The 12,263-nt window shown below is 34.3% G+C and overlaps 2 protein-coding genes across 4 annotated transcripts; both read left to right on the top strand.

Moving 5' to 3' along the window:
• Positions 1–121: 121 nt before the first annotated feature.
• On the top strand, positions 122–4,273 carry LOC113852843 (probable protein phosphatase 2C 73). The gene is made up of 6 exons (XM_027483229.1): positions 122–389; positions 858–1,222; positions 1,339–1,647; positions 2,803–2,920; positions 3,009–3,232; positions 3,754–4,273. The coding sequence occupies exons 2-6, from the start codon at positions 980–982 to the stop codon at positions 3,931–3,933; spliced, it is 1,074 nt and encodes a 357-aa protein (XP_027339030.1). The 5' UTR covers positions 122–389; positions 858–979; the 3' UTR covers positions 3,934–4,273.
• Positions 4,274–4,611: 338 nt separating this feature from the next.
• Positions 4,612–11,812, top strand: LOC113867836. 3 transcript variants are annotated; one of them, XM_027503335.1, is made up of 8 exons: positions 4,612–4,900; positions 4,982–5,112; positions 5,254–5,331; positions 5,427–5,471; positions 5,587–5,631; positions 5,753–5,804; positions 6,781–6,877; positions 7,381–7,794. In XM_027503335.1, the coding sequence occupies exons 1-8, from the start codon at positions 4,633–4,635 to the stop codon at positions 7,544–7,546; spliced, it is 882 nt and encodes a 293-aa protein (XP_027359136.1). In that variant the 5' UTR covers positions 4,612–4,632; the 3' UTR covers positions 7,547–7,794. The 3 variants fall into 3 exon arrangements, with proteins under 3 accessions (XP_027359136.1, XP_027359142.1, XP_027359149.1); XM_027503341.1 differs by lacking the exon at positions 7,381–7,794 and adding an exon at positions 11,258–11,440 and having other exon boundaries at positions 4,621–4,900; XM_027503348.1 differs by lacking the exons at positions 4,612–4,900; positions 4,982–5,112; positions 5,254–5,331; ... (3 more) ...; positions 6,781–6,877; positions 7,381–7,794 and adding exons at positions 8,712–9,089; positions 9,171–9,301; positions 9,430–9,507; ... (3 more) ...; positions 10,723–10,819; positions 11,258–11,812.
• The last annotated feature ends 451 nt before the right edge of the window (positions 11,813–12,263 follow it).

Below are 12,263 nucleotides of genomic sequence, written 5' to 3'. Positions count from 1 at the left end.
ATAATGTAATATATTTGTTAACTAATCGTCCTCTTATTAGAATACGACCAATGCAAACTCTGAATTACGGGAAAATATTCATTTTGCTATTTAATTACTAATTGAACCCCTGAAGTTGGCCACCACATGGTAACCATGACGTATGGACACTTTCCATTACCCGAAGAGCCCATCTATTCTGTATACTATGGTGGCCAAAGCAAGCGTACTATGGTAAATTGGTAACCACCACCTTACATTACAAGTTACAATAAGTAAACGCCACGTCCTTTCACAAGCTGTATTTGCAATTTGGATTCATGGAGTGTAAGTAGCATACATAGCTTCAGAGGAATCATCCTTAGTTTCTGGAATGACATAGGATTTGCTGGTGGTCATTCCAATCTCAGGTATATACTAACTGACTTTTTCTCTTGATCAAATTCGGTGCGAAATCAGTCTATTCTATTCAGTTTTCATTTTCCTCAGATTATGTTCTCAGTGGATATGAACTCTTTCATCTTCCTTTGGGGGAGAATTATGAATAATGCAGGAAAGACAATGTTTTTTGCGATAATCTGAATGCTTGTTTGTAACTTTCTTTTCTTTATGATGAGAAAGTTGGGATTTTCTTTAATGTTATGAACACCGTTCTTTTCCATTACATGTATTAAGTGGTGGACGATAACTTTGAAAGAGCTAGAACTTATATACGACACGTATATCATGTTTGTTTCGTGAACAAGTAAACAATTAAGATATTCATTTCATTTTTCGTGCTTGTGAAATAACTGGTATACAGGAAAAGTGTTGATGTTCTTGATCTTCAGCTATCTTCTTATCTATTTATGTTATTATTGTTGTTTTGTTGACTAAAGGGTGTCCAGTGTTTACTACTTGGTTTCCAATCTTTGCATTTCTACTACAACAGAAGCATAACAAGGACTCGATTTTCTGGCAGTGTATAATCTGGAACTGTGATTGGAATGAAGTAATAGCCATGGTTCTTTTTCCATCTCTTGTCAATGGATTGACAAGAACTGTGTCATTGAAGAAAGAGAAGAGTGGTAGAAAGGATGCTGGAAGGAAAGCTGTGGAAGCATTGGAAAAGGAAGCAAGGAAGAATGAATTGTTGATTAGTTCATCTGGAATTGTTAGGTCTTTCAAGGCCAACAATTTTGCTTCCTTGTTCACTAAGAAGGGCCAGAAAGGAGTCAATCAGGATTGCCTTATTGTTTGGGAGGTATGCCAACATATATAATATCTTATTGCCTTTTTCAGCATAAGTGAGACAGAAACCTTAAGAAGTTCAATTAGTGTAGGAATTGATATTATGTTCTAATATGTTTCTAATACTAGGAATTTGGTTGCCAAGAAGACATCATCTTCTGTGGAATTTTTGATGGGCATGGTGCTTGGGGACACTTGGTGGCCAAAAGAGTCAGGAAACTACTACCTGCTTCCTTGCTATGCAATTGGCAGGAAAATCTGGCTGCAACATCACTTGACCTGGATTTTAAGATGGAAGCAGACAGGAACCTTCAGAGATATGACATATGGAAGCAGTCCTACATAAAAGCTTGTGCTTCCATTGACCAAGATCTAAAGCAGCATACTGAGATTAATTCCTTTCAAAGTGGTACTACAGCTTTGACAATTATCAAACAGGTTATCCATTCTCGTGATATGGTATCTTTAAATATTAGTATTTGATTTACTTCTCTGCATCTAGAAGTGATTTGGTTATATGTTAATTTTGTCCAACTTTGCATATTTAATCATATATATATATCATTTCCAATGCATACAGTTCCTTTCATTTGTTTTACTTGGTTACATTCATGAAAAAGAGCCACACTGAGCCTACCCAAAAATAACGGAGGAAACAAAATTAAGGAAATGGTACGGTGAAATTTAGATTTCGGGTAAAAAGTAATAGTTTATCGATAATAGTTTAATTTTGATTATGATGCTCAACTTGATTGATGTCACCTTCTTACTCAAGCTGGGAAGACAGGTACTGAGCTGTAAGTTATAAGTTGTTTTGTCTAAGTAAATGTTCCTTCAGTTGTGATCAGGAATAAATAGAGGTAGTTTACCTCCCAAGTTCTGTTGTTATTTGTTAGAAGCTCTTGGTTTCTTACAATCCCTAATACTTAAAAAAAATTCCACCTTTACATTATTCACAATTTCACATTAACCGTGTAATTTTAGTGCCTGTTTGATTACGTCTCATAATCAATTTTACTCACTGTGACGCACATTCCAATATAAAATCTGCGGCTGAGAATAGTATAGTCAAACATTTGATATTTCAATCATATTCCAAAATTCAAATTCAATTTTACCAAATCCGGGCACGAAGGATACTAAATGGTAAGAGTATGTTAATCCTTTTTTAAACTCTCAACTTGTTTCATAAACTCATCATTCATGGATGCCATGGAGTGCAAAAATCAACTCAAAATTATTCGTAATTGAAAGTTCACAAAATGGTAGTGTTGTTCATATGGGGTATAGGAAGACTTGGACATGTGCAGCCTTACACTGGAAAAGCTGTTTCCACAACTTGAACTTGTGACCACCGAGTCACAATCATTGCACCAAGACTCACCCTCACCCTAATAAGATAAGATAGGGAATACTTAAGAATCAATTATAGATTATCATCCATATTTTCCCTAGTCTTGAATTAATAATGAAGCAATTATGTGCTAGTTGATGACAAATTTGGAATGAGCTCTAAATTTTAATATTTATACTATGTCCGGGCTCGATGTATTAATCAGAAGTTACCTAAAGTCCTTGTCACAAGCATTTCAGGGTGAACATCTCATTATAGGAAACGTTGGTGACTGTAGAGCTGTTTTGGCGACCACTTTAGGGGATGGCACATTAACTACGCTTCAGCTTACCACTGACATGAAGCCAAATTTACCAAGTATACTATTTCGCTCTTACACACTCTCACAACAAAGTGGTTTTATTTATGAAAAGAAAATTGAGTCATTGTTTTTGGTTAACTTCAGAGGAGGCAGAGCGCATAATGCAATGTAAAGGGCAAGTATTTTGCATGGGAGATGAACCAGGAGTGTACAGGGTTTGGATGCCTAATGGCAAGTCCCCGGGACTAGCAATATCTAGAGCATTTGGTGACTACTGTTTAAAGGATTTTGGACTCATTTCTGTCCCAGATGTCACACAAAGAAAACTAACCACCAGGGACCAATTTGTCATCTTGGCTACAGATGGTGTATGCACCTTATTTCTTTCTACATTTCTCTTTGATCATACAATGACTCCTTTTATGGTCAGACTTTAGTTTAACATAGAAGAAAACAAAGGGTTTTAAGAAAAGGGTCTTGTTAACAAGTATCTTAAGGACACTAGTTAAGAAATTGAAAATGGTAAGTTTATGTTGAAAAATTATAGAAAGTGTATTTATAATGTTTTTTAACAAAAAAAAAATTATTTTTAGCTCTGTAATTATTGCTTTAAAGACACTCGTTAAATATTTTTATTTAAAGAAAAAGCTAGACAATAGTTTCATGAATAATGTTGTGTATTTTATCTAATGAAAATAAATCTGTTAGTATAAACAACGTATATTTAAGTGACCAATAATACAATGCATTATATATTATGTGGGTATGGGAAATCAATTCTATCGGTATATCATATAATTAAGATTTAAATGCGTCCTAATTTATAGAATTATGAATCTGAACTTGTTTAGGAAATTTATTTACTTGCTTCTTTTTTTTTCTATATCAGGTATGGGATGTTATTTCCAACGAAGAAGCAGTGAAAATTGTTGGTTCAGCGCCACATAAAGAAAAAGCAGCTGAAAGGCTGGTGAACTACGCCACACATGAATGGAAACGTAAGAGAAGAGGCATTGCTATCGATGATATATCAGTTATTTGCCTCTTCTTTCACTCTTCTCACCACTAAAGTTGTCCAGTAAGAATGGAGGGTCATATCAAAACGAACATTGCTGCTTCCTTATGACACATTATGCTAAGGCATTTATTTGCATGTACACTTAAAATTCTCCATGCTTTAGCTTGGACTGTAGTATTTATTTGCATTTCCTCTTTTGTGAAACTTTTTGTAAGGTGAATTTGTCTCCAAAAAAACCACAGAACTTTTCTTTTTAGTGATTTTGAGAAAACCATCGTCATTACTTATTACTAGTTAGCGGTATTGACTAAGATATTTGTAAGCGTATTGTATATCCTTAATTTCCTGAACCAAGGAATAAATTAAAATAAAATAATTTATTTAAAGTGATCTATTTTTAAAATAACTTATTTATATTAATTAATGATATGTCATTAGAGTTTAATTATTTATTAGCTATAAGAAAAATTGCACGAAACGTATAAACTCTAAATAAGCTAAAGAAAACCCACATGATCATGCAAAGGGAAGAGAAAGTAAAATGTATTTTATCCGTATAAATTTGTTGTCGTCAACACAATAATACATAACATTTTCCGTACGGAGTATGTTAGTTATTACATTTAGGGAAGATTGACCAAAATATCCTTAACATTTGTTAAAATGACCACTCCACCACTTTAGACTTAATCACTTAAAGCAACTTCGTCTTTGCGCGGCGTCTCCAAACCAAGCAGCAGTTGCTCGACGATGGTCATAAGCGCCACTTTCTTAAACTCACACTTCCAACTCTCTCTCGCCTCTCACGCGTCCCATCAACGCGCCACTCTCTCCCTCTTTCCAACCTCTATTTTTTCTCTCTCCAAAACCGCCATGTCCTCCGCCACTCTCAGATCATCTTCTCCGACCAGCCACCAACCACTCGCCGTCGCGGAACTCAACGACGAGTCCGACTTCGAACCTCTCCTCTCACCTGACGGTTACATCTCCATCTGCGGCTTCGGCTCTCTCCTCTCCGGTGAGTAATCTTAACCACTAATCACCTTCACTTCACCTTCCATTCTTCATCGTCACTGTAACCGCCCTTACTTCTTTTCAGAGAGAAGCGCCCGAAGCACTTTCCCCGATTTGGCGAATTTCAGAATTGCTCGGTTGAACCAGTTTCGCCGCGTCTTCGCTCACGTTGCTCCGGTTTTCTTCGAGCGCGGCATTGCCAAGCCCGAAACCATGGTTCGCTCTAAATTTTCATGTTTTTATTTTGAAATTGAAAAAATATATGGAAAAATTTGTGACGTAGTTTGTTCTCGGTATAATTGGAATGAACATTAGAGATATGATGTTTTCGCTATGTGTTAATGAAAACGTTATTAGGAGATATCAAGCTTGAGTGTAGAGCCATGTGAAGGGGAAACTCTTGTAGTAACAGTTTTTGAGATCAGAAAATCAGAGGTATAGTAGTGAATACTTCATTTTCAGATTCAATGTGTGCTAGTTTTTGTTAACTAAGCAGTGAAGCTAACGTTTTTGTGGTGATGAATTTTCAGATTCCAGATTTTATGAAGAGGGAGGTTGAGTTTCGGTTTCTTGCTGTAAGCTTTTAGATGTAGATTTTTTAGCCTTGTTGTTTTTGTATTTTTATTGTATTGAGAATTCATAAATTTTTTACATGTGGTGTTTTGAGATGTTTTGTTCTTTGTGTGTTAGGTTTTTCCTGAAACACTTGATGGCAAGCCTTTTGACTCTCCGGCGGTATGTGGTGGTTGATATTTTACGTGGCAAAGCATAAATTCTCTCTTTATTCCATTGAATCATAACAAATTTTGGTTGTTGAATTAGCAAGTAGTTATTTGATGCATCAAATTTTTCTCAGGTCCTTTGTGCCCGTTATAGTGATGAGGAATTTTTCAACATTAGATGTAAAGGTAATTTCTCATTTGAGCTCTACTTACACCATACTTGTGTATCCATCCTACTTTCAGTGGTTGTTTGGGAGAGGGACGGAAAGGGAGGACATTTTTTTTAATTCTTAAATTAGTAGAATTATATATTATTTGTGATAATAAATAAATGATTAATGTATTATGTTTTTGTCAATCTATCCTTTGTTTCTTTAATTCTGAAAAATTATCAAATTAAGGTAGAAAAAATTCCCTCCTCTCTCCTTCCCTTTAAAACCCTACTTCCCAAACCACCCCTTAGTGTTTGTGGATTTATATGCCTGCATCCATTTTTTTGGCATAGGTGATAGTATCTTCTGCTCCTGAAACTGACTAGAGAAACTGATTAGAGAGATGCGCAACTAATTTCTTTGTTATTGAACAGAGTTGTACTCATGGAAAAGCTCACTAGGACATGAATGATCAAAGTAGAACGTGTATTTATTTTGTGAAGTGTTAACACGTTCTCCAAGTTATTACTTACATGACAAGCTTTGTTTTCCTAATAAACTGACATATTGAAACAAATTCAGTAAAGATTCGCCGATGATATTAAGGTTTTTCTGCAAAGGAGAGAGGAGACCCTATAAGTGATCATCAGCTGCTTTCATATTATGCATAGACACTTAACCCTATCCAACCCTGAACATATAAAGTTCTAATCGGTCACTTCAAATTTCTGTTCTTCTTGTGTCAATTTTATATATGTCTGCTTTTTGGAATGCTTTCTATAATCAGTATATTCCCAGGTTTCCTCGATATTTCAAGACTTTCTGGCCAGGCCGGAGGTTGCAAGAATTTGGTGATAAGAATTTTTTCTAATCATATTATTATTTGGTGATTGCTAAATTTTACATAAAAATCAATCTGAAAGTCTAGTTTTTGTATGCCCCTTTGTCATACCTTGGATTGTTTCTTCTTCTCTTTTGTCTTACTCTTGCTTACCTTACTGTTCATTCAGGAAACAAGGAAATTTATTGTCAGCAATATGGACGATGGAATATAGATAAAATTTGGAGAGATGATGTGTTACCTTGCCGTGTTTATCTTCGACACTGGTAAGGACTTTTTGGATGAAAGCTCATTTACTATTTATTTATTAGATGTTGAAGAGGGAAAATAGTATTAGCTCACCACTTTTCATCTGGATTTCTGCTTAGCTATTGTTTTCCGGGTCAAATGATCCTTACAGTTGGAGAATCATTTCAATACTACACACACTCAAATAAAAATACATGGTTCAAAATAATTTAGGCACAGGTCTTAAAAATATACGACGATTCAAAATCAATTTTACTCAACTTTAAACCAAACATATATTGAATCATATACGCAACTGACATGGGTAACATTTCTTCTCTTTCTAGTTTCTATTTATTTTCCCCTTGACATGTTTCACATACCCCTTCTCAATTTGCATTCAACGTGGGAAACAACAGAGATTTAGTTTCATGGAGACCAAATAGTACCATAGCGGAGCAAAGCTTTCCTTTCCATTATTTAAACCTGGACTACCGTTGGATTCCATGTAAATTAACAGTGTTAATGAATGTTTTTGTAGTGTACTGGCAGCAAAAAATCTGGGCGAAACAGCGTACAACAACTTTCTGGAGCACACTTATCTTGCTGACCGTAAAACAACAATTGGTGAGTACTTGGCAACAACAGGTTCTGGCATAATGGAAGAACAACCCCCTGAATCCCTCAAGTACCGCTATGGTGGTTGATTTTTACTGCTTTAGACATGTCAATGAAAAGTGGTGGCTGCAGATGTGTTGAACGGCCTAATTCTTGAGGAGAAAAACGGAACATTCTTCAATAACTCATTCACGCCATTCAAGGTGCTCATGCAATATGAGGGTCTATATTGCTTGTTGATATTAAGAGTTTTAATGAAAAATATATATATTATATATACCTGAACCAAGTTCATATCAAGTTTAACAAGCTCAACTTACAGTTCATAAACCAAATTTAAGCAGATAATCAACGAATTGAATCTTGAACTAATCTCAAGTTGAATCATTTCATTGCCAAAGCATAATCCAGATGATTTTGCTAAAACATAATCAACATTATTTTTTTCAGAATATTTGTGATAATAAATAAGTTTAAAAAAGAACTTTGAAAGATTGTTGTTAAATTAGGAGCCATGTCAAACGTTTTATTATAAGAATATATATATATATATATATTCATTTAACTTAAAATCTAATAGCTAGTAATAAATTATAATTCATTAGATTTAAGTTAAATAAAAATTTTATATTATGACTAAGAGTTTTTAAACTTATACGGTTGTAAAGAGATTTTATTTTGTATATATAGAAAACATGTAACCTTAAAGCGTTTTAGCATTTGTCAATGAATCGAAATTCAAATATAAATTATAAAGTACATTCCACATATTTTTAAATAAATTATGAAATTTGTATAATTTATTAAAAAAATTAAAAATTATTTAAAATTATAATTTATATATATATATATAATTTCAAAATAAATCATTTGGTTCAAATATCAAATACAAATTTTCTTTTAATATTTTTGGTATATTTACAAGACAAAAATCTTATATTGATTCTTTATAAAATCTCATTGTAACTTAGAACAACAGGCAATTATGCTTTATTTTTTGTTAATTTCTTAGGTTTTTTTAATGTGTTTTTAAAATTAAAAATATACAATAAAATTTATATATAATAATTTTTATTTAAAACAATAAAATGTTACAAATTCTATCTATTAAAAATATTTAATTTTTTAATTAAAAAAATATTTATTTAACTTTTTTTAACACATGTATACTTACAAACATTAAAAAAAAGTTTTTAATTATAAATGAACTTACCCTCTAATTTAATATACGGAAGATATTGAATGTAGTACAACAGGCTCACCAATGTGAAAAATGAGCAACTCCGCCACCCACCTATTGTCAAAGCATCTGATTCTTTAGTCATTGCGCTGCGTCTCCAATTAAAGCAGCACTTAGCTCCACGATGATCCAAAGCGCCACTTCCTTAACCTCACACTTCCAACTCTCACTCGCCCCTCGCGCGTCCCGTCAAAGCAGCACTCTCTCCCTCTTCCCAACTTCTACTCTTTCTCTCTCCAAAACCGCCATGTCCTCCGCTACTCTCCGATCATCTTCTCCAACCAGCCACCAACCACTCGACGTCACTGAACTCAACGACGAGTCCGACTTCGAATCTCTTCTCTCTCCCAACGGTTACATCTCCATCTGCGGCTTCGGCTCTCTCCTCTCCGGTGAGTAATCTTAACCAGTAATCACCTTCACTTCACCTTCCATTCTTCATCGTCACTGTAACCGCTCTTACTTCCTTTCAGAGAGAAGCGCCCGAAGCACTTTCCCCGATTTGGCGAATTTCAGAATTGCTCGGTTGAACCGGTTTCGACGCGTCTTCGCTCACGTCACTCCGGTTTTCTTCGAGCGCGGCATTGCCAAGCCCGAAACCATGGTTCGCTCTAAATTTTTATGTAATTTTGTGACATTAAACAAATATATGGAAAATCTGGCGATGTGATTTGTTCTATCTTGTTGGAATGAACTTAGAAATTTGATGATTTTGAATGAAAACGTTATTAGGAGATTTCGTGCTTAAGTGTGGAGCCATGTGAAGGGGAAACTCTTGTAGTAACGGTCTTTGAGATTAGAAAATCAGAGGTACAGTACTGAGTAGTGAATAGCAGTGTTTTAAATTGAGGTTGCAGTTGTGTCACGATCCTTGCTATTACAGATAAATTGACCAGGAATATGCCAAAATACTCATTATAAAACTTCAGCAAACATCTTCCTATGGGATATTTCTACCGGTGACCCAACATTCAAATATATTATAATACCATGTTAGAAAACTAAGCTTTATAAGGAGTATTTTGACACTATTCCCAGTCATCTTAACAGCTGCAATTGCCGATGCTGATCGCAATTTAAAACACTGTTGAGTAGTTCAATTTCAGGTTCAGTGCATACTGGTTTTTTATCAATGAGAAGTGAAGCTGACTTTTTGTGGTGATGAATTGTCAGATTCCAGATTTTATCAAGAGGGAGGTTGAGTTTCGCTTTCTTGCCGTAAGTTTGTAAAAGTAGATTTTGAGCCCTTCTGCTTTTGTATTTTGATTGTATTCGGATAATTTTGGAATGTGGTCGTTTGAGATGTTCAGTTCTGTGTCTTAGGTTCTTCCTGAAACGCTTGATGGCAAGCCTTTTGACTTTCCAGCGGTATGTGGTGGTCTATATTTTATGCGGCAAAGCATAAATTTTCTGCTTATTCCATTACATTGTAACAAATATTGGTTATTTGATTAGCAAATCAGTCATTTGAGGCGTCAAACTTTTCTCAGGTCCTTTGTGCCCGTTACAGTGACGAGGAATTTTTCAACATTAGATGTAAAGGTAATTCTCATTATTGATCTACTTACACCAGACTTGTATGATTAGATGTCAAGGTAATTCACAGGAGGATGGACAAAAATGATGGAATAAGAGGGAATGAGTTCCATTAGATTACAGATTACATCCTTTATTTACTATCCAAACAATGGACCTTAAATATATTCCATTCCATCTCCTTCCACCAATCCAAATATAGTCTTAAATTTATCTTCTTCTTGTGTCAATTGTATTTGTCTCGACTTTTTGGGATGTTTCCTATAATCAATATATTACAAGATTTCCTCAATATTGCTAGACTTTCTGGCTAGGCAGAAGGGTGCAATGATTCATTAGATGAAAAGAATTCCTTCCAATCATAGCATTGTAGGTTGTTGCTATATTTCACTTGAAAAAATAATCTTGAAGTCTATGTAATGTATGCCCGTTGTCTTACTTTATATTGTTTCATGTCCTCTGTCTTTATCTATGCATATGCTTATTCAGGAAACAAGGAAATCTACTTTCAGCAATATGGACGATGGAATATAGATAAAATTTGGAGAGATGATGTGTTACCTTGCCGTGTTTATCTTCGACACTGGTAAGCACTTTTTTGGTGAATGCCCATTTTCTATTTTTATTGATTTGAGGGGAAATAGTATAAAATAACACAATTCATCGGGATTTCTGGTAAGCTATCATTTTCCAGTTCAGATGATCCTCACTGCCAGATGCATAATACTGAATCATATATGTAACTGACAGCAGTTTTCTTAGGTGACGTTTCGAATGTGTGACTTGGATTGCTTCAGTTCACAAATTCATGGGCAACATTGCTTCTTTCTAGTTTCTGTTTACGTTTCCCCTTGACAGTTCACATATCCATTTTCAATTTGTTTTCAATGTGGGAAACAATAGAGATTTAGTTTCATGGACACCACAGTACCATAGCATAGCAAACGTTTCCTTTCCATTATTTAAAACCCAGTCTACTGTTGGATTCCATGTAAATTAACAGAATTAGTGAATTTTTTTGTAGTGTACTGGCAGCAAAGAATCTTGGCGAAACAGCCTATAACAACTTTCTAGATCACACTTATCTTGCTGACCGTAAAACCACCATTCGGGAGTACATGGCAACATCAGGTTCTGGCATCATGGAAGAGCAACCCCCTGAATCCCTCAAGTACCGCTATGGTGGTTGATAATTCCAAATGGCAAATGGATTGAACGGCTTGATTCATCAGTAGAAAAACCGAACATACTTAAATCATTCATTAACGCCATTCATTCTTCCGATTTGCTCCATGTCAAGCCTAAGAAATACAATTCACCTGAGCATGTGAAAGAACTTTGTTTTTGAAAAAGAGCAATCACATTATTTTTTACCTGTTTGGGAATATAACATTATCAGTGCCCCAATAATGTGTTTCATGTAGATATAGATACAGAAACAAAATCTAGTCTTTTGTCTTTGGACGAACCCAACTCCGTATCCCACCAATGCCTGTTACTGTCAAGACTACAGGGTTCCCCCTACATATTGTATGCTATGGGATTGTATTCAGATCTATATGAAATTATGGTTCCTTCTACTTGATTCTTTTTATTTTAATTCTTAAATGAAAAAAATTCTATAATGTAGTTGGAAAGAATCGCCTATTTTCTATATGCGATAGTATTTTTTTTTTTTTATGAATTTAATTTAAATATATTGATAATAATAAAAAAAAATTGCACTCATTTAATCATAAACTACCATATCATAAAAAAGAATCAATGTAAAAATCTTTCTATTGAGAATGTAATAAAATTATATTTTTTCTTAAATTTGTGGACTAATGCTTTATTTTAGTTCTTTGATATATCATTTTTTAGTTTAGTCCCTCAATGAAAAATATACTAACTTCATTATAACTTAAACACATAGTGAGAGGATTAATTTGTTAAAAAAAATATGTAAAAGCAAATAAACAGCAATTCACGTACTGGAAATAAAATTATAATTTAACCTATTATGAATGTCTTACATTTATGAATGATCT

The sequence above is a fragment of the Abrus precatorius genome, unplaced genomic scaffold (genome assembly GCF_003935025.1).
Source record: "Abrus precatorius isolate BTA unplaced genomic scaffold, Abrus_2018 Scaffold10, whole genome shotgun sequence".
Lineage (NCBI taxonomy): Eukaryota > Viridiplantae > Streptophyta > Magnoliopsida > Fabales > Fabaceae > Abrus > Abrus precatorius.
Note: the sequence above shows the minus strand (reverse complement) of the source record. Positions and strands in the feature narration are given on the sequence as shown.